Raw genomic sequence first — 20,259 nt, 5'->3', positions numbered from 1 at the left:
CTCTTTGCATAGAAGTGAAAAAGAGATGGGACAATATGCTAATTTTTACTCTTAGAGACACTCAGGTAATTTTACTGCGTTGATGTTTTGTGGGTTTCCTCCTCAAAACTAGTAAGCAATTGGAAACAAGTTAAAGAGCTTTATATAACCAAAAACTGCCAAGCATTTATAGTACACAAATGGGCATTAAGGAGTTTGTATCTATCATAATTTCTTTAAATTAAACGCCTCTGAAAATAAATGATTAGAAGGAATAAGAAGACTTGTTTCTGTTAATAATGTAAGTAGGACTAAGAAGGTCAAACTCAGGGTTCTGAACCTCTTAACTGACCTGGCAGGAATCTAAAGGCTTCATCACTGTGTGACCCTCAGTGCTCTAGTCCACGTGTGTCGTGAACACTGCAATCTTACAAGCACACTGCACACCACCCTGCGCCCACCGTGGCTCCCACTGCACCAAAGGCCACGCCTACCGATGTTGGGGAAGAAGGGTTCCGACCGCTGCCGGATCATGGCCTGCATCTGTCTCTGCTGCTGCTGCTCCTGCCTCTCTTGGTCCAGAAGGTCCTGCAGCAGCAGAGGCTGTTCGTCCAGGAGGAGGGGTCTCTCTCTGCTCTGCGGGGTGAGTGTCGGAGGGACCACCAGTGGCGGGGGTCCAGACTGACTGGATAGGGGCACAGTTTGATCCATAGGTTTTCCTGTCCCAAAACCATGATTAACTGCTGGCTGACCCTGAAGGAATCCCGGGTTGACCTGCACACTCTGAGGAAAAGCGTGGTTTACCCTAGAGACTGCTGCCACGTTGGAGTTCATGGTAGTATCCAGAACATGACCAGGCGGTGTCATCAGCGGAGGAGGCAAACTTGGCATGTGGCTGGATGTTGAGACTGGCAACGCTGGTGGTGGAGACCCCAACGGCTCCATGTCTGGAGTATCCGACTTTTCGTTAGCAAGTAAACTGGAAAGAACCGGAGTCGACCCAGTTACGCCACAAGAATTGGCTGTGTCTTCAGCAGGCAGCTGAGTGGGTCCGTGAGCAGCACCTGTGCTGGAGCCAGCGTTTTCGCGAAGAGCTCTTTTGTCAGGTAGGTCTGCGTCACAGGACTGTGGAGGGGCCTCGTCTCCACCCTGCAAGTCTGTGTGAGCAGCAGCCTGGGAGCAGGGAGTGTCAGCGTGATCTTTACCCTCATCGCTTTTCTCACTTTCACATTTGGTTTCCCTTTTAGAATTTGGAGACAGTACTTCTGTTTTTATCTCACTGGTGACAGTGGATTTTTTCCATGGGGAATGTTTATCAGAAGGAACCACAGTTTTATCTTCTTGCTCCTTTTTTTTTGGTTCAATAGATACACACTGATTATCTAACTTATCATCAATTGGGACATTAAGGTCTAGTTCTGCGTTAAACATGCTTTTCTTATCTCCTAGGTCAAGTTCTGGATCTGTATACGCAATGATATCAAATTCTCCTGACCTTAAAAGGTCATCCAGGTTGGGATCATTAGTTTCCAAATTACCTAAAGTATCCAATTCATCTCCCTTTCCATCTTCTGTATCTAGATTTAAATTTTCAAGATCTTCATCATCCAAGTCTTTGACCTCAACCCCCTCAAGATCTTTAACATCTAGCTCTTTTACAGATGGGTCATCAGAATCAAGTTTTTCTTCAAGACCATCAGAAGACTGGGAAGTTACCTGTAAATTATCAGACGTTGTTTCAACTGATGTAGATGTTGACAAAGAGGCCTCTGAAAACTCCCCACTGAAGGGATGACTCAGGGACCTTATGACCATAGAAGATGAGTGGACAGGATGACCTTGCTCTGGCTGAGAGGGTGGCACCTGTTCCAAACTTGGGTGCACAGACAGCTGATTAGGTAGACCTTGGGAAGGTCGCTTCATGGGTTCTGTGTGTCTAGGGCCTGGAACATCCGGCCGGGGAATAAAGTTCCCAGGTCGTGGATGAGAAGGTGCCTCTAGAATGTTGCCAGGAGCACTGAAGGGCAGCCGTGGCCGTCCATCCGGGGCCCTGTGCCGCAGCTCGATGAATGCTTGGCCAAGTATGTGATGCTGCGGGACGGGCAGACCCGGTGGTGGGAAATGCTGAGGCAGACCAACTGGATTACTCATTGGTGGGTTATTTAAAGGCCTGGGCATATCTACAGACATTGGTCTTCTCGGCTGTGGAGGAATTCCAGATCCTTGTATTTGCTGAGGAGGCACAAGGAAGCGTTCCTGACTTGACAGGGTACCATGATTACCTCCTGGAAACCCAAATCTAAAAGAAAAAAGAGCAAATAGTAAACACTAAGTATTACATTAACTTTAGAGTTAAGTCGAGGAAAGGAAATGTTTTAGATTAAACTCAGATACAAATGTTGCCAAATACCGTGACTTAGGAAAGACAAAATTATCATGATTAAAAAGCACTCATAAAGCATCCACATGCACATAAATTTTTGCTAAGTGAACCCAAGATGAACACTGAATCTGAGTCCATTTCTTTTTTCTGCATTTAGGGAGCTCTACGGGGGAAACTGACTGGGGAGGTGGGTGGGTGCTTGAATGAAGGTAGGAGATCTCAAGAATTGAATTGTACTTGAGAGACTTACGGGCCTCTGTACATAGAAGACAAAGGCAGAAGCCTGGCAACTGGGTGTAACCTATTTTCATGAAAGGAATGAAGACAGGAGGCAGAAACAGGCATCATCTCTCAAGATTTAACAAATGAGTTAATTATTTATACTGTACCTCATTCTAGAGAGAAGGAAAGGCAGTTTACAAGCAAATATGAAATAGAACAGGCATACATTAAATTGAGGAAGAAAAATGGAAAATAAGGGTAAGACTGTAACATGGGGGTAGGTATTAGATTAAAAAATATGTCTAATAAAACTAAAAGAGTCATCTTAAAGAACTCACTCCTCAGTATACCTGGGCGTATGTTTGGCTTTGAACTTTCTACTCGCCACTTCAAAAACAAACAAAAATCCCACTGACTTTATAACCTTATCTCACCATGAAAAGTTCCAGAAGGAAAACATCCGTTTCATATGGAAATCTCCACTAATATTCACAATGTAAACTAAAATAAAAAATTGGGGGAGAGGAGAAACCTCACTCATCATGTCACAGGAGGCTCTGACTGAATATGGTGGTTACATTTTAGAGATTTGAGGGTGTCATAAACTACATCCTATGGCTATAAGATAGCCATGGTAACGCTAACACAGTCAATACTTTAAAAAAAATAAAAGGCTATTTAAGATCTTCATTAAAAGTTTAAAAAATCCAGTGGATCAAAAAAATTAAATTATTTGTAAGGAAGTCCAACTGCAAAACCGGAGAGGTTTGGGGTGGGGGTCGGGAAAAAACACATTCGCCTGTCCTGACAAACCCGTTTCCTGAGGGTGCCCAAAGTCGACATATAGTTCTAAAGCCTCTAAGTAAAGCACACAATACTCTGTGTTGAAAGACTTCTCTAAAGTTCACGTTTTAAATTAATTTATTTATTTTGTTAACCCTCAACTTAGGATATTTTTTCCCATTGATTTTTAGTGTGGGAGGGGGAAAGACAGAGAAACATCCACATGAGACACACATTGATTGGTTGCCTCCCACACAAGGGAGATTGAGCCTGCAACCAAGATACTGGCCATGGAAGGAATCGAACCTGGGACCCTTCAGTCTGTGGGCCAATGCTCTAACCCAGGGGTGGGCAAACTTTTTGACTCGAGGGCCACAATGGGTTCTTAAACTGGACTGGAGGGCCGGAACAAAAGCATGGATGGAGTGTTTGTGTGAACTAATATAAATTCAAAGTAAACATCATTACATAAAAGGGTATGGTCTTTTTTTTTTCTTAGTTTTATTCATTTCAAACGGGCCGGTTCCGGCCCGCGGGCCGTAGTTTGCCCACGGCTGCTCTAACCACTGAAACAAACTGGCTAGGACTATGGTTTATTTTTATTTCTATATAATTCATTCTAGTCCTTCCTGACCTCAAGATTCCAGAAATCTGAACTATTTTCAAATAAAAATCTTCTTTCTAAAGGTAACAAGAGAAAATGAATTTAAAAAAAAAAAAAAAAAGAAAGTTTAAATGAAAGTGGCACTTTTTGGGTATTTTTCTATCATAAAAAATTATCCAATGTAAAAAATCCAAGCAAGCCCTGGCAGGTGTGGCTCTGCTGATTGAGCATCGTCCTGTGCACCAGAAGGTTATGGGTTCAATCCCTGGTCAGGACACATGACCAGGTTGCGGTTCAATCCCTGATCAGGGTGTGTACAGGAGGCAACTGATGAATGTTACTCTCACAACGATGTTTTCTTCTCTCTCTCCCTTCCTCCCTCTCTCTAAAATCAATAAAAACTCGTATTTTTAAAAATCCAAGCAATATAAAAATATAAGGTATATTTTCCCAATAATCACTATCAACTTGTTGGGTATCATTCAAGATATTTATCTATGCAATTATGTAGTTTTATACAAATGAAATTATGTTGCATACGGTCTATTTTTTCCACCCAATAAATCATAAATATCTTTCTTCTCAATTATTAAAGCACAACATTTTAATGGCTGTCTTATATTCTATAACACAGATATACCATAATATATTTAACCTTTTTTTTTTCTGATCCTTGTATGCTCAACCTCTAAAGTGAGGATAACTGAACCTTTGTAAAGGAGTCAAGACAGTCTCTTCAATAAATGGTGTTGGGAAAATTGGACAGATACATGTAAAAAGATGAAACTAGACCACCAACTCACACCATACACAAAAATAAACTCAAAATGGATAAAAGAGTTAAACGTAAGACGGGAAACCATAAAAATACTAGAGGAATCCACAGGCAGCGAAATCGCAAACATATGCCGAAGGAATTTCTTCTCTGATAATGCTCCTAGGGCAATGGAAACTAAAGAGAAAATAAACAAATGGGACTACATCAAAATAAAAAGCTTTTGGACAGCAAAGGAAACCATCAACAAAACAACAAGAAGACCCACTACATGGGAGAACATATTTGCCAATGATACCACCGATAAGGGTTTAATTTCCAACATTTACAGGGATCTCATGAAACTTAACAAAAGGAAGATAAACAATCCAATAAAAAAATGGGCAACGGACCTAGATAGACACTTTTCAAAAGAGGACATACAGAAGGCCGAAAGACATATGAAAACATGTTCAAAGTCACGAATTATACGAGAGATGCAAATCAAAAGGACAATGCGTTATCATCTCACACCTGTCAGAATGGCTATCATCAACAAATCAACAAACAACAAGTGTTGGAGAGGATGTGGAGAAAAAGGAACTCTTCTGCACTGCTGGTGGGAATGCAGACTGGTGCAGCCACTGTGGAGAACAGTATGGAGCTACCTCAAAAAACTAAAAATGGAACTCCCATTTGACCCAGTGATCCCACTACTAGGAATATATCCCAAGAAACCAGAAACGCCAATCAGAAAGGATATATGCACCCCTATGTTCATAGCAGCACAATTCACCATAGCTAAGATTTGGAAACAGCCTAAGTGCCCATCAGCAGATGAGTGGATTAGAAAACTGTGGTACATATACACAATGGAATACTATGCTGCGGTAAAAAAAAAAGGAACTCTTGCCTTTTGCAACAGCATGGATGGAACTGGAGAGCATTATGCTAAGTGAAATAAGCCAGTCAGAGAAAGATAAATACCACATGATCTCACTCATTTGTGGATTATTGAGAACAACATAGAATGATGAAAAGGGACAGACCCAAAGACTGAGAAACAGCGATCAGGCTATCAATCCCCAGAAGGAAAGTAGGGGAGGGCGGGGGTAAGGGGAAGAGATCAACCGAAGGACTTGTATACATGTATATAAGCCAAACCAATGGACATGGACAACAGGGGGATGGGAGCATGAGTGTGCGGGGCGGGGGGGGGAGGTTGGGGGTTAATTGGGGGAATGAGGACACATTTGTAATACCTTAAAAAAAAAAAAAACCTGAAGTGCACAGAATAGTGCTTCACCCGAAGTAATACAGTTAGCTATTGCTATTATTTACTACTATTACAGGTGGATAGATACTTTCTACCTTTTTTCTATTTATAACCAATGGCTAAAAGAATGACCTTGTATAGATTTCCTTGGACACCTGCACCATTGTGTCTGTAAATTTCTAAGTGAAGCCCTGATCAGTTTGGCTCAGTGGCTAGAGCGTCGGCCTGTGGACTGAAGAGTCCCAGGTTCAATTCCAGTCAAAGGGATGTACCTTGGTTGCAGGCACATCCCCAGTAGGGGGTGTAAAGGAGGCAGCTGATGGATGTTTCTCTCTCATGGATGTTTCTAATTCTCTATCCCTCTCCCTTCCTCTCTGTAAAAAATCAATAAAATACATATTTTTTTAAAAAATTAAAAAAAATTTTCTAAGTGAAACTTCCTGTAAGTAAATGGTATTTTATTGCCAAACTGTCCATGGTTGAGCCAACTGATACATCCATGAAACTTTACAAGATTACCCATTTTTCCTATTATCAATCTATACTAATAAAAGGGTAATATGCTAATTAGGGCAGATGTCACCCAGACATCCATCCGGACAAAGCAGGGCCGGCGCCATGCGGGAGAGGCGGGCGGTCCGGCACAGCTGGTCCAGCACTGCGGCCCCTTTTGCAGAGGCAGCAAGAAGGCAGCGCCCCGCTCCCTTCTGCAAAGGTGCCGCAGACAGGGCGCAGCGCGGTCCGGTCCCAGTGCTGCCCCTCTGCAAGAGGCAGCCTCGAGGGCCCGGTCCAGGCACCACGCATCTGTAAAGGCTGGACTGGGTGCAACCTGCTGTGCCTCAACCTCCCACAGCCCCTCCCCCAGCCTGCCCTGCCCCAGATCACCCCCCACCCACCAGTGGGCAGGGGGCAGGGCCAGCACTAAGAAGCAAGGGCTGAGGGCCGACAGCTGTGGCGGCCAACAGTGGCAGCAGCAGCGGGGTGATAGGGGCAGTGCCTTCCCCGATCAGGTGGGTCGCCTCCAGGCCGGTCGCCTCCCACAGAGGAGGACATCCCCTGAGGGCTCTGGACTGTGAGAGGGGGCAGGCCAGGCTGAGAGACTCCCTCCACACCCCCTCCCTCCGTGCACGAATTTCTTGCACTGGGCCTCTAGTCTTTAAATATTTTCCAATCTAAAGAAAAACTCGGTTTGTTGTTTTTTTAAATCCATGACTTCTCATTAGTGGAAATAGCATTAGTCATATCTCAAAGGGATATAACCAGTAAAAAGCAGTAACAACTTCTTAATTACGAGTAACTTCTAACAGCGATTTAAATCTGGCAGGAAATTAAATGCATTACCTAAATCCATGAGGTCTCATTCCCATACCAGTAACTTCAGGAGGATAGGGTCCACGCGGGTCCTTTGGGAAGACAGCATATCTAGGTCCCAGCGGAGGGACAGCAGGCGGCCTGATGCTCCCAGGATAGGGGGGTGGAGGCCTGGAGAAAGCCTGGCTGACGCTCTCAGGCTGCCAGTGCTGCAGGGGACTGGGACGAGGCACAGAGGCTGCATCCTGGGAACCTTTCTCCTGTCGACCTGCCATCTTCTTCTGCTGTTGCTGCTGCAGAATTATTTCACGTAACTTCTGCCGCTGAAGGAAAGAAACAAAAATCACTGGGATTTCTGGTTGCTAAGGGCTTTCTGGTAACTAATGCTTCCAATATACGACTATGGTAATGTTTAAAATATTTTTTTAAATATATTTTTTTTAATTTATTTCAGAGAGGAAGGGAAAGGGAGAGAGAGAAACATCAATGATGAGAATCATTGATCAGCTGCCTCCTGCATGCCCCACACTGGGGATTGAGCCCGCAACCTGGGCATGTGCCCTGACCAGGAATCAAACCGTGACCTCCTGGTTCATAGGTCCGACGCTCAACCACTGAGCCACACGGGCCAGACAGTGTTTAAAATGTCTTAATGTTTTGCCCTAGGTGGGTAGCTCAGTTGACTGGAGCATCATTCCAGTATGCCAAGGTTGTGGATTCAATCTCTGGTCAGGGCATACACAAGAAATAAACCAATGAATGCATAAACAAGTGGACCAACAAATCCATGTTTCTCTCTCTCTCTCTGAAATCAATCAATCAATCAATCATTTAAATGTCTTAATGTTTTAAAGTTTGATGAAACACTAGTTATACTTAACTATTCAATAGTTATAAAACAGATTACTTGGGGCCTTTTCCTTGCCTGACAACTATCACAAAACTTAAAAGATTTCATATATAACAATTCCCCTAAAAATTCATAAATATTGAAAATATAGTAAATCCAAATCAACTGGTGTTAATTTCACCACTTCCATTTTTCTTGTTTGCAATACAATGAATTCTATAGAAGATAAACTTTAACATCTGTTAAAGTTTGATGAAATGAATAGCTTTCTCAAATAATGTACTTAAAACATCAAAGAACATACAATGTGTTTACCTGTCTCAATTTCTCTGTATCTGCTTGGGACATATTGATGGTGTGCTGTGTGTCAGTGACTCCCGAGGCTGGTACCGGACCAGGAAGTTGGGAGACACTGGAGAACTGCTGGCCTGGAGAACTCATGGGGGTGTCTGAAGGAGCACTGAGGTTCCCCTCAGACCCAGGCCGGGGCTGACCAGCAGCATCAGGAGCCATTTGACTTGCTCCAAAAGCATCAGCCTGAGGCCTTGGAGTCATTGGGGGCTGGTCGTAGGGATCCCGAGCCGCAGATGGGGAGACACGGCTGAATGTGTCTGCAAGGCCAGGTCCGGGCGGCCCCGGTGTTTGGGAACAGGCTTCGGGTGTCCTCACCACAGGGCCAGGTAAGGCTGTGCCTCGATTCTGTGCTGCCTGCAGGAACACATCCTGACTTGACATGAGGACAGGTCTTGTCACTGAGGACCGAGCAAAACCCTCTGAAACCCTTGGCCTTGGTGCTGCTGGTGGCTGAGAGTAAAAAACAGAGACGCCAGGTCTTGGTGTTCCAGGAGCATGAGCGTATGGGTCAGAGTGCCTCTGAGTAGTTGCAGATGTAACAAACAAGTCTGCTTGTGTAGGTGGCCTTGGGGTTGGTGGCTGCTGACTATATGGATCAATCGTCGAGGGCCGAGGAGTTCCAGGAGGCTGAGAATAAGGGTCTGGATTGGAGGGAGATGGTCCTGAGGGCTGGAAATATGGCTCCTGAGATGTTGGCCTTGATATGGTTCCAGGCTGGGGAAAAGCCCTTGAGGGGTGGGCGAAAGACTCATTCATTGCAGGACGTGGGGTGAGGGGAGGCTGGCTATATGGATCACTCGACTGGTTATGAGAAAAGTTATCTGCAGCTCGTGGTGTCAAGGCAGGCCTTTCATAAGGGTCGGCGGACAGCCGCCTTGGTGGATGTGGCACTGGCCCGTAAGGGTCCTGGGAAGGCGGAGGCAGCTGCATGGGAGCCTTAAAAGGTCCAGGACCACTATCAAGGGGTGCAGGCGTCAACGAGGGTCGTGCATATGTGTCAGGGATCCGTTGTCTTTGAAACACATCTGTCCTAGGAGATGGTTTCATGAAGTGATCATTGGTTCCAGCTGCTAGACGACTTTTTGCAGTTTGTTCTGGAACTATAGGAGCCCGGGGCAGGCCCAAGGGTTTGGGAAACTGGTCTGTTGTCACAGGCCTGGGTGTGTCTGGAGGCTTTGCATAGGGGTCACTACTTGTCGAGGAGGAAGAGCAGAAATCTCGGATGGGAGATGGCCTGTTTGCTGTGCCCTCACCCATTTGAGGGGGCCTCGGTGCTGACGATAAAGATACACAGCTTTCCACCAGTGCAGAATTCCTTCTGGAAAAGCTGTGGCCCCCAGGAGGTGGTCTTGGGGTACCAACCATTTTCGCATAAGGATCCACTGGAGATGGTGGTCGGGAGTTAGAAGATCCAGGTGAGAACACCTGAGGGGAAGGCGGCTGAGAAGTCTGAGGCTGTGAAGGGCTCTCCTGGAGGGGAACCCGGGAGGGAGTGGGAGGAGGAGGAGGAGCCTGTGGCTTTACAAACACATCGTCTGCAGATGAGGAAGTTGGGGTGCTGGGGAGCTGCTTTGTAAACAGGTCTTTATGGAATGACTGTGCAGGAGACATGTTTCCAGGGCCAGGCTGGGCAGCCAGGGGGCTCTGTATCCCACTGCTGGGTGTGTCCGAGCGCGACAATGCCAGCAGAGGCTGTGAGCCAAACTGCTGCTGCTGCTGCTGCTGCTGCTGCTGCTCGCTTTTCACCTGCTCCAGCTTCTGGGTAGCCTCAATCTTCGCCTGCTGCTTACTCTTCTGGCGCATTTGCTATTGGATGGGGACAGAGAAAGCAATCATGTGGGTAAGGAAGAACATAGCTGTCATGGGGGGAGAGGCTGTTGCCTTTCTCTTGAAATTAATTCTTAATTCTGTTGAGAGTTAATGTGTTTGATGTCTGCAGTGCCAGGCGGCACCCACCTTATATTCAGTCTCCTAACAGGAGACATTAGTCACCAGTCCACCTAACTCACGCCCAGGCAGCATGTCGTTATCAGCAGCTCAATCACCTTCCCAAAGCAGCTTACATATATTTTACTGAGAAAGGAAAGTCTACTTTCAACCAAACTTTTATGTTCTAATGAAAACTATGTTCTGAGATAATGACATAAGTAGCTCTCTTTAAGCAAAAATGCAATTTTGTTTTTAAATGCAATTTTGAAAAAATCCACATACCTGTCTAAATTTCCATTCCTGTTCATGTTCCGATTCTCTTTGCTTTAACGGATCTTTAAAGAGATCCGAGTCAAGCCGAGAGCTGGGGTCGCTGCTGTCCGGCTGCTGCTGCCTCTTCAGGGAATCATTTGACATCTGCACTTTATTGATGCGCAATGCAGCTCGGTTGTCTCTAGCTTTTTGCTTTGAAAAACAGATCAGAAAATCATCTGTCAATGTTAACAAATTTTAAGACATAAAAATAAAATGAACCTATGTTGATCTTTATCATATAAAAGCAAGAAAAGGTCTAGTTAAACAGTTGAAACAGCCCTAGCCAGTTTTCTTAGTGGGATGACCATGGGCCCACAGACTTGAACGGTCAAGGGCATGTCCCTCGGCTGCAGGCTCAATCCCAGCCCCGGTTGGGGTGGTTGCGGGAGGCAACCAGTCAATGTGTCTCTCTCACTTTTGATGTTTCTCTCTGTCTCTCCCCCCTCCCTTCAACTCTCTCTAAATATCAATGGGAAAAATATCCTCGGGTGAGGATTAACAATAAACAAACTACCTAATTAACTAACTACATAAACAGTTGAAACATAACCCTTTAGAATTTACTGCGTTCTGGGTGAAAGGACTGGATGCCACCCCACATTCTCCCTTCCAGAATGGGTGTTACCACCCTTATCTGAATCAGGCTAGAGAACCCAGGCATTGTAATCTAGTGTTGTCTTAACAATGGAAGAATTCATATCTTGCTCAATTTAGAGAAAAGGAAAATATAAAATCAATCTCCAAATTTAAAATCTGGAATTTGAAGTTTAACACAAAAGAAAACCCATCTCAATGCTATCACTACCTCTGGTAGTCCAGATTAAAGCATTACCAACACATCAAAAATAATTTCTGCCCAGCTGGTGTGGTTCAGTTGTTGAGCATCAACCTATGAACCAGAAGGTCACGGTTAGATTCCCAGTCAGAGCACATGCCCAGGTCGTGGGCTTGTTCCCCAGTGTGGGGCATGCAGGAGGTAGCCAATCAATGACACTTTCTCATAATTGATATTTCTCTCTCTCTCTCCCTCTCTCCTCTCTGAATCAATAAAAATATATATTTAAAACCAATAATAACAATTTCTGCTCCATCCAATTAATTATTATCACTGACAATGTATGTGCTAAAGATTAAGTTGGAAATTAACTGCTTATATTTTTCAAAGCAATAATGTGGATTTAATATGCTTTAAAATGAAAGCAAGGACTAGGATCCAGCTGACAATCTCAATTTGGCTCCCTGGGAAATAACAATTCATCTCTGAACTATGACTCTTATAAATACCCTAATGACTCTGACAAAGCGCATGTTTCAAAAGCTCCTGAAAGGTGTCTGGATATGTCCCTTTCAAGTTCCAGGATGATTTTCTACTGGACCTGACAAAACAGAGTTTATTATGGAAGAAACAATACAAGAATGCAGCCTCAAAATTTAGTACTCTTTTGAAGAGATAAAGCATGTTTAATTTAAAAATGAATTAAACACGCTCCTAAAATAACTGAGTTCAATCTTCAACATCCTGGTGCTGTTAACTTGCTTCTAAAAATGTCACACTTTAAAAAAAAGGAAAAAAAGAAAAATAAATAAATAAATAAATAAATAAGTCACATGCAAGACTAAAAAGTTAGAAAATCCCTATGGAAAACAAAGCTATTTATGTGTTGCACAAGTATAAACATGTTTTCCGCAATGGAAAATCATTTTAGAAACCTAAGACAATAACAATAAGGCTCAGGATTATGTTCAAAGATAGAACAACGCAGAGGAGTTTGTCAATACCACGTATGGTGCTCTTTCCTGGGAGCTTGCTTTTCTCCACAGCTTAGCAATCTGTTTCACTCTAGTAGTCCAGTCTGCAACAAAAGAATACAGCATGTACATTTATGGAGCCCACAATAAGGACGTGTCACAATAAAAAAGCTATGAACTCCTGACAGCTAAATGTTTTTTGGCCAGATTTTCATAATTTAAGTTCGAGTACAAGTTCATGGCACATAGTAGGCTAAAAATGTATTTTCTGAATAAAGTGTTGCCTTATTAATAATCTCACATGTAGAGTTGGGAAGTTTTTAAATCAAAAGGGCTAAGCAGCCAAGTTAAATTTAAGTCACATATAAGAAACTCCCTCAATCCTATAAGATGCTATCAGAACCAAAGCTACAAGTTTTGTAAAATATCTGTACTCAAGAGAAGGCTATCCATTTGATCAAAAGGAAGTGAGTATTAGAAATGAGCATCTCACGAGCATTTGTGCACAACGAAGACATGGAAAGTCATGATTTTAAGCTATTTCTATGAAATTCATTGTCAGGACAGTATATAAAATGAAGTTTAGGTAAAATGAACAGTTAATGGTTAATGCAGAAACAATTTATCTATATTAAAAGAAATGGGGGGGAGGGGAAGATGGAGGGAAGGAGAAAATTTCAAAAAAGGCACTGAAAGAAAATGGAAATCAGCTGACAGATCAGGAGATTTAACCTTCTATTTTGTGAGGTTCTAGAGCAGCCGTGGGCAAACTACGGCCCACGGGCCGGATCCAGCCCGTTTGAAATGAATAAAACTAAAAAAAAAAAAAAAAGACCATACCCTTTTATATAATGATGTTTACTTTGAATTTATATTAGTTCACACAAACACTCCATCCATGCTTTTGTTCCGGCCCTCCGGTCCAGTTTAAGAACCCATTGTGGCCCTCGAGTCAAAAAGTTTGCCCACCCCTGTTCTAGAGTCACATAGTAAAAACATTAAAGAAAATTAAACAACCTATAGCTCTGCTCTCAGGACAATTTACACTGACACAAAATGACTTGCTATAATTAGATGTGGTCATCTGTAGGCAGCAGATAAAGTGTGGTTAGATGCACATGAAGAATACATGTATTGAGTTAGACATCCCTGCACTGAAACTGCTGGATTACTGTTAGGGAACGTGGCATTTATTTCTTGCACGTAATGAATCAAGTACTATGAGAAGGATGAACTGAAAGGGCACCTGAACAGACTAGGTCATCCATTAGCAAGTGCACTCGCAGGTGGGCAGCCACTCAGGTATCTAACACAATGATGTGCTGACAAGGAAGCTACTGCAAGACAGTGTGTGCGAGACCTTTCCAATTCTGGTTTGTCTAGCAACATGAACTCAAGACAATACCAGCATTTGCTTACAAATACTCTACAAGTTGGTTTCATTAATCCAAATGATTCATCCTCTAGTCGATCAGAATTTCCAAAAGGGGACACTGTATCATCTGCAATTTTTGTTCAAACAGACTGGACACTTGGGGGAAAGGGAATATAATACTGAGTTCATTTTGATGGAAACAAGACTCAGAATGGAGTCTGATACAGCCTAAGTTTAACACTTTTTTTTTAACTGACTTAACACTTTAAAAAAAAATTTTTATTGATTTCAGAGAGAGGAAGCGAGAGTAAGAGATGGATAGAAACATCAATGATGAGAGAATCATTGATCAGCTGCTTCCTGCACGCCTCCCATTGGTGATCGAGCCCAAAACCGGGGCATGTGCCGTGACCGGGAATCGAACCACAACCTCCTGGTTCATGGGTCAATGCTCAACCACTGAGCCACACCGGCCAGGCTAACACTTGTGATTAAATGATGATATTCTGTTCCAGGAAATTTTTTGTACAGTTACACATATAAGACAATGCTAACTTTATATATTTGTAGTCTCTAAGAGAGGAAAACCAGATCATTTCATTCGTTAAAATTAGCTTAAGGGAAATATGCAAATGGCCACAGGGCCTAGGACTAAGAAAATGCAAGATGTTTCCACATATCTAGGAACTAGGACTATCAGGTTGTGCATAGTCATACTAGATGAAAATCAGTAATGACACATGGGCGCTCTACTGTGGTAAAAAGAACACAGACAAAACAAAGATTGTCTTATACATGCGGAAGTTGGTAACACAGATAGCAATCATATACCCAAACCCAAGACTTACCAGGGAACTCGTCCTTCAGGTTGGGGAAGTTAATGTTTGTGTAGAGAACTGGCGCAACGGTGGCCATCTCCCCCAGGGCCTCCTCCTTCTCCCACTTAAGTGTGCTTCTCTGAGCATTGGACATCGTATCGCCCTCCCCTTCCACAGGGGGAGCCGAGGAGGTCCAAGAGCTGTGAGGGTCACTGGCCATTGGATTAAATGCTGGATTCTTATCCCTGGTAAATAATATACAATGTTACTTCATAAACATAACTAACTTTCGAGTACAATTTCATCAAAACTTATTATAAAATAGCTTAAATGATAGATCACAATAAATGTAACAAACATTAATATTATGCACAATAACAGAATAACATTCATAGAACAAAAATTACTTAAGTTTCCACAGGAAGTGAAGGCTTTTAAATACCTGGCATCAGTGTAAGGGGATTGTGCTATGGCAGAGAAAGTTCCCAGTCCACTTCCAGGAGGCAAAGAGTTGTGTGGGAGATGAGGACTGGGCCCGATAAGGCCGTTCATGAGTGGCATCCGTGAAAAAACATCTTAAAAGAAAATAATAATTCAGTCTGCATATTATTCATAAATAAAAAAGCAACAGAAATATTTCTAGATAAACACTTATATTGCTATTTAATAATAAAGTTGGAAATGGGTAATTTTTTCAATATTATCCTGGAAAATATTGCTTAAAGAATGATTGGCCATAAATTTTTGAAATGTGGTCTCTAAAATTCTGTTTACTTTGTTATAGTTTACTGAAAATAGTACATGTTTTGGAGTTTGACTGCCCTAGGCTTGAATCTTAATTCTGCTACTTGTTAGAAGTAGAATCAATCGCTCTTTCTGTAAATGGAGGTATTCTGTGATTGACACAATGTACGGCCATTCTCAGCACTAATGCACAGTGACTGCTCAGTACATATCAGCACTACAAAAAGAATAAATCTAGAAGTTTTATCAGATACTCTTCCTCTTCTTCATTCAAAATTAACAAATAGAGATTCTTTTAATTTACTTATTCCCATTAATACAAAAAACCATCTATGATTCTTAAATTGGCACTCTCTCTAAAACAGTTTAGAACAACAAGCAGTATTTATTTCATCTCTCATCATCGATTAGATCATTACTACTAAAAATATACTCATTCTGGTTTTGGCCTAATTTTCATTACTTGTGGTTTCAGCTCTCAAAGAGCATTTTAGCTCTTATTCTCTTATTCACACGCTTCCAATACCTTATCACCTTTTTCCTATATAGACATTAGGTAAACCTTGTTTCCCCCGTAACTCTCCTTAGCATGCGGCTCCAACCCTACTTGTGACCTTCTACTGTCTTATCTGAGCAGTTTTCTAGCAAAAAAAACCACAACAAAAAACAAAAAAAATACAAAAAACCTCCCAATTCAGAGTCACACTCTAAAGTAACAACTACATGACCTCTGTTGTCACAGCACTCAGAACACACTGGGAGACCCTCCCTCGCAGTTAATTCTACAACTAGAATACAGTTCCCATGTAAACACTTGGCACACTTGGTGTAATGACAGAGAACCCCAACCTGATGACTTGGTCATACCATTAAAAGAAAAAATAGCCCAGCACACTGTCTTGTGTGATGTGGTTTCACATGAACTATGTCGAAAGCACACAGAGCTCCCATTCCTACCTGAGGATTCTGAGGCTGATCGCTGGCAGGTAATAGGATTTTTGTCTCAAGGACTTCTAGGTTAGGGCTTATCCTACTAAATTGCACAGCAGGGCCCCCTGGATCAGGCCCCCACAATGACAAAGTTCTTGAGAGACTTAAGTTCACACCAAGATTAGTTTAAAGAGTGAGATTTAATTCAAAGTAGAATGCTAACTTTCTTTTCTTTTCTTTCTTTTTTTTTTAAATCCTCACCCGAGGATATTGTTCCACCAATTTTTAGGGAGAGTGGAAGAGAGAGCGAAAGGTGAAGAGAAACATTGACATGAGATAGACACATCGACAGGTTGCCTCCTGCATGTGCCCTGACCAGAGCCTGAGCCTGGGCCCAAGGAGGAGCCTACAACGGAGGTATGTGCACTTGACAGCAATCGAATCTGGGACCCTTATCCACTGAGCTAAATCGGCTAGGGCTAACTCTATTTTCAACTTCAGCAAAAAGTAAGCTCCATTATGTAATTAGGATAAACAAAGGCATTGTTATTGGAAATGAGAATGTGATCCATCCCCTAGCTACCTGTCAGCACTGACAACGGGAACCATGAGCACATGAAACCTTTCGAGATAAAGGCAGCTATCTACACTAATAAGAGAGAAACATGGTAATTGGCATACGACCTCTACCCTTCCCATTGGCTAATCAGCAAGATATGCAAATTAACTGTCAGCCAAGATGGAGGCCGGCAGCCAGGCAGCTTGAAACTAACATGAGGCTTGCTTGCTTCAGTGACGGAGGACTCCAACGTTCCCCGCAGGCCGCTGCAGGCCTCTGAGCCTGCAGTTTCAAACATTGTAACAAATACAGACGCTAAACAAAACTCCAGAAACCAGCTTTCAGCCGGCTGGGATCTCAGAGGTGGAGTTGATACAGAGTTTTGAGAACCGAAACAAACCAGATACCTCCTTTCAGGAGCGGAGGCCTAAGAGCTGGAGCCTCAGAGCTAAAGCTGGCCCAGAATTAAAAAAAAGAAAAGAAAAAAAGGAGCAGTTGGGAGCTTCAGTCACCCGCCAGCCTGAAAACAGCCCTCAGCCCCTCACCCAGACTGGCCAGGCACCCCAGTGGGGACCCCCACCCTGAAGGGTGTGTGACCAGATGCAAACAGCCATCATCCCCTCATCCAGGCTGGCCAGGCACCCCAGTGGGGACCCCCACCCTGATCCAGGACACCCTTCAGGGCAAACCAGCCGGCCTCCACACGTGCACCAGGCCTCTATCCTATATAGTAAAAGGGTAATATGCCTCCCAGCACCGGGATCAGTGGAGCTGAGAGGCCTCCCGGCACCGGGATCAGCGTGACAGAGGGCAGCGCCCAAACCCCCTGATCGCCCTGCGGCTCTGTGTGTGACAGGGGGCGGGGCCACAACCTCCCTATCCACCCTGCTCTGTGTGTGACAGGGGAAGGCACCCCAACTTCCTGATCAGCCCTGTTCTGTACCTGATAGGAGGGAGCTCCCCAACCTCCTGATCGCCCTGCGGCTCTGTGTGTGACAGGGTGTGGCGCACCAACCCCCCTGCCCTCGACGGGCCCTGCTCTGTGGGTGATAGAGGGTGGCGCCCCAACCCGCCCCCCCCTCGGGCCCTGCTCTGTGTGTGATGGGGTACAGCCATAACCTCCCCATCGGCCCTGCTCTGTGGGTGATAGATGGCAGTGCCCCAACCCCCTAATCCGCCCTGCTGTGTGTGACAGGGGGCAGTGCCCCAACGGCCCTACTCTGTGCGTGACAGGGGGGAGCTCCCCAACCCCCTCCCTGATGGGCCCTGCTCTGTGTGTGACAGGGGGCAGTGCCCCAACCCCCTGATTGGTCCTGCTCTGTGCGTGACAGGGTACGGAGCCCCAACCCCCCTGATGGGCCCTGCTCTGTGCGTGACAGGGGGCAGAGCCCGAACCCCCTGATCGGCCCTGCTCTGTGTGTGACGGGGGTGGCACCGCAACCTCCCCATCGACCCTGCCTTGAGTGTGACAGGGGGCGGTGCCCCAACCCCCCAATCGGCCCTACCCTGAGCGTGACTGAGGGTGGCATCGCAACCTCCCGATCCGCCCTGCTCTGTGCATGACAGGGGGCGGCGCCCCAACTCCCCAATCGGCCCTGCTCTGAGCCCAACCAGGGGCTGCACCTAGGGATTGGGCCTGCCCTCTGCCACCCAGGAGCAGGCCTAAGCCAGCAGGTCGTTATCTCCCAAAGGGTCCCAGGCTGCGAGAGGGCACAGGACCCCCCCGCCAGTGCACAAATTTTTGTGCACCGGGCCTCTAGTCTGTATATATAAAAAGCTAGTGACCGAAACGACATAACGACTGGAATGACCGCCCACTGCTGTCAGCGAATTGGCCAGATTGGGGGTGGAGCCAACCAGCTAACCTCCTGTGGCCCTTCCCCCCAGCTGGCCCAGCCCCTTATCAGCCTCTCCCACCCCGATCGAGGGCGAGGGGGCCAGCCAACATCCCCCGCCCCGTTGGCCTTCCCCCCCACTGGCCCCACCCCCACTTGGCCCACCCCACCCTGTCGGCCCGCAGCCCCTCCCCCTGGCTGGCTCCACCCCTGATTGCCCCTGCCTACCCCAATAGGGGGTGGGGCCAGCTGGTCAACCTCCTGCAGCCCCTCACCCCCAATGAGCCCCTACCACCCTGATCGGCCCACCAGCCTTCCCCACAGCCCGCCCTACCCCCAATCAGCCCCCACCACTCTGATCCGCCTGCGACCCCTCCCCCCAGCCAGCTCCACCCCTGACGGGTGCCCCCACACCAATTGGGGGTGGGGCTGGCCAGCCCACTGCCCACAGCCCCTCCCCACAGCCGGCCCTGCCCCCAATCAGCCCCTCCACCCCAATCTGGGGCAGTGTCCGTCAACTGCTCACCCTCGGCCCCTACCCCAGCCAGCCTGGTCCTGATCAAGCCCAGATAGGAGCGGGCAGGCCAGCCAACCTCCTGCGGTCTCCTCCTCCTGACAGGCCCGGCCCTCATCCGCCCCAATTGGGGCTAGGCTGGCCGGACCCCACCTGTGCATGAATTTGTGCACTGGGCCTCTAGTTACTCATTAAGCGCTCTGCTCCACAACTAGCACTGTCCTTCAAGCTTCTGTGCATCCACTACTGGGTCCTCACAACAACCCCATGGAAAGAGCTATTACACACAGCTCATTTAAGCAAGAAGACTCCCTTTCCCCAGAAGTTACATTAACTTGTTCAACTGCACATAAGTCAATGCAAAGCATTTTTATTCTAATTAAGAAGTGGTCTCCCCCACCACCCTCAAGTCTACGATACCACCCAACTGGTTATATTAGTGTATAAAAGCAATCTTTTTTTCAAACGTGAATGGTAAGAACTGAAGAATTGCTTAACTTTCACCTAAAGTGATTTCAACCTACTATCTCTCACATCTTGAAATTCCCTTTCTTCGCCATCCCGTGAAACATCTCCCCAGCACTCACACCATTTTACAACTAGTCTCTAATGACCATCATTCAATGTCTCAAGCTGGCGTTTTTTTCCCCTTCACCTAACCCTTAAAAAGGAGAAACATATAACTGCATATCTAATATAATTAGGATGAGTTAAGCATGTAACTCACTACATTTAAATTCTTTTAAAGTTCAAGATTCTGTACTCTACTGGCAATGCTGTACTAAGTCCTGTTAAAGAATTGTCTTTTCCAGGTAAAGACAACACAATGAAAGAGAATTACAGGCCAATATCCCTCATGAACATAGATGCCAAAATCCTCAACAAAATCTTAGCAAATCGGATCCAGCAGTACATCAGAAAGATCATACACCATGACCAAGTAGGATTTATCCCAGGGATGCAAGGATGGTACAA

General features: G+C 45.1%; 1 protein-coding gene across 28 annotated transcripts in view; it reads right to left on the bottom strand.

The window, feature by feature from the left end:
* Nucleotides 1-20,259, bottom strand: part of KMT2C (lysine methyltransferase 2C) — a 262,590-nt gene that overhangs the window by 40,644 nt on the left and 201,687 nt on the right. For all 28 annotated transcript variants that reach the window (XR_004975251.1, XR_004975250.1, XR_004975247.1 and 25 more), the window contains 7 exons: nucleotides 15,145-15,277; nucleotides 14,733-14,947; nucleotides 12,540-12,613; nucleotides 10,728-10,910; nucleotides 8,478-10,322; nucleotides 7,343-7,635; nucleotides 474-2,278 (listed from right to left, as the gene is read on the bottom strand). Coding sequence is in view for 22 of the 28 variants with exons in the window: in XM_036356219.1 (XP_036212112.1) it covers nucleotides 474-2,278; nucleotides 7,343-7,635; nucleotides 8,478-10,322; nucleotides 10,728-10,910; nucleotides 12,540-12,613; nucleotides 14,733-14,947; nucleotides 15,145-15,277 (4,548 nt within the window). In the remaining 6 variants the exon portion in view is untranslated. The remainder of the gene's footprint in view (nucleotides 1-473; nucleotides 2,279-7,342; nucleotides 7,636-8,477; nucleotides 10,323-10,727; nucleotides 10,911-12,539; nucleotides 12,614-14,732; nucleotides 14,948-15,144; nucleotides 15,278-20,259) is intronic.

Source organism: Myotis myotis, unplaced genomic scaffold, assembly GCF_014108235.1.
Source record: "Myotis myotis isolate mMyoMyo1 unplaced genomic scaffold, mMyoMyo1.p scaffold_m19_p_25, whole genome shotgun sequence".
NCBI classification, from domain to species: Eukaryota; Metazoa; Chordata; class Mammalia; order Chiroptera; family Vespertilionidae; genus Myotis; species Myotis myotis.
Note: the sequence above shows the minus strand (reverse complement) of the source record. Positions and strands in the feature narration are given on the sequence as shown.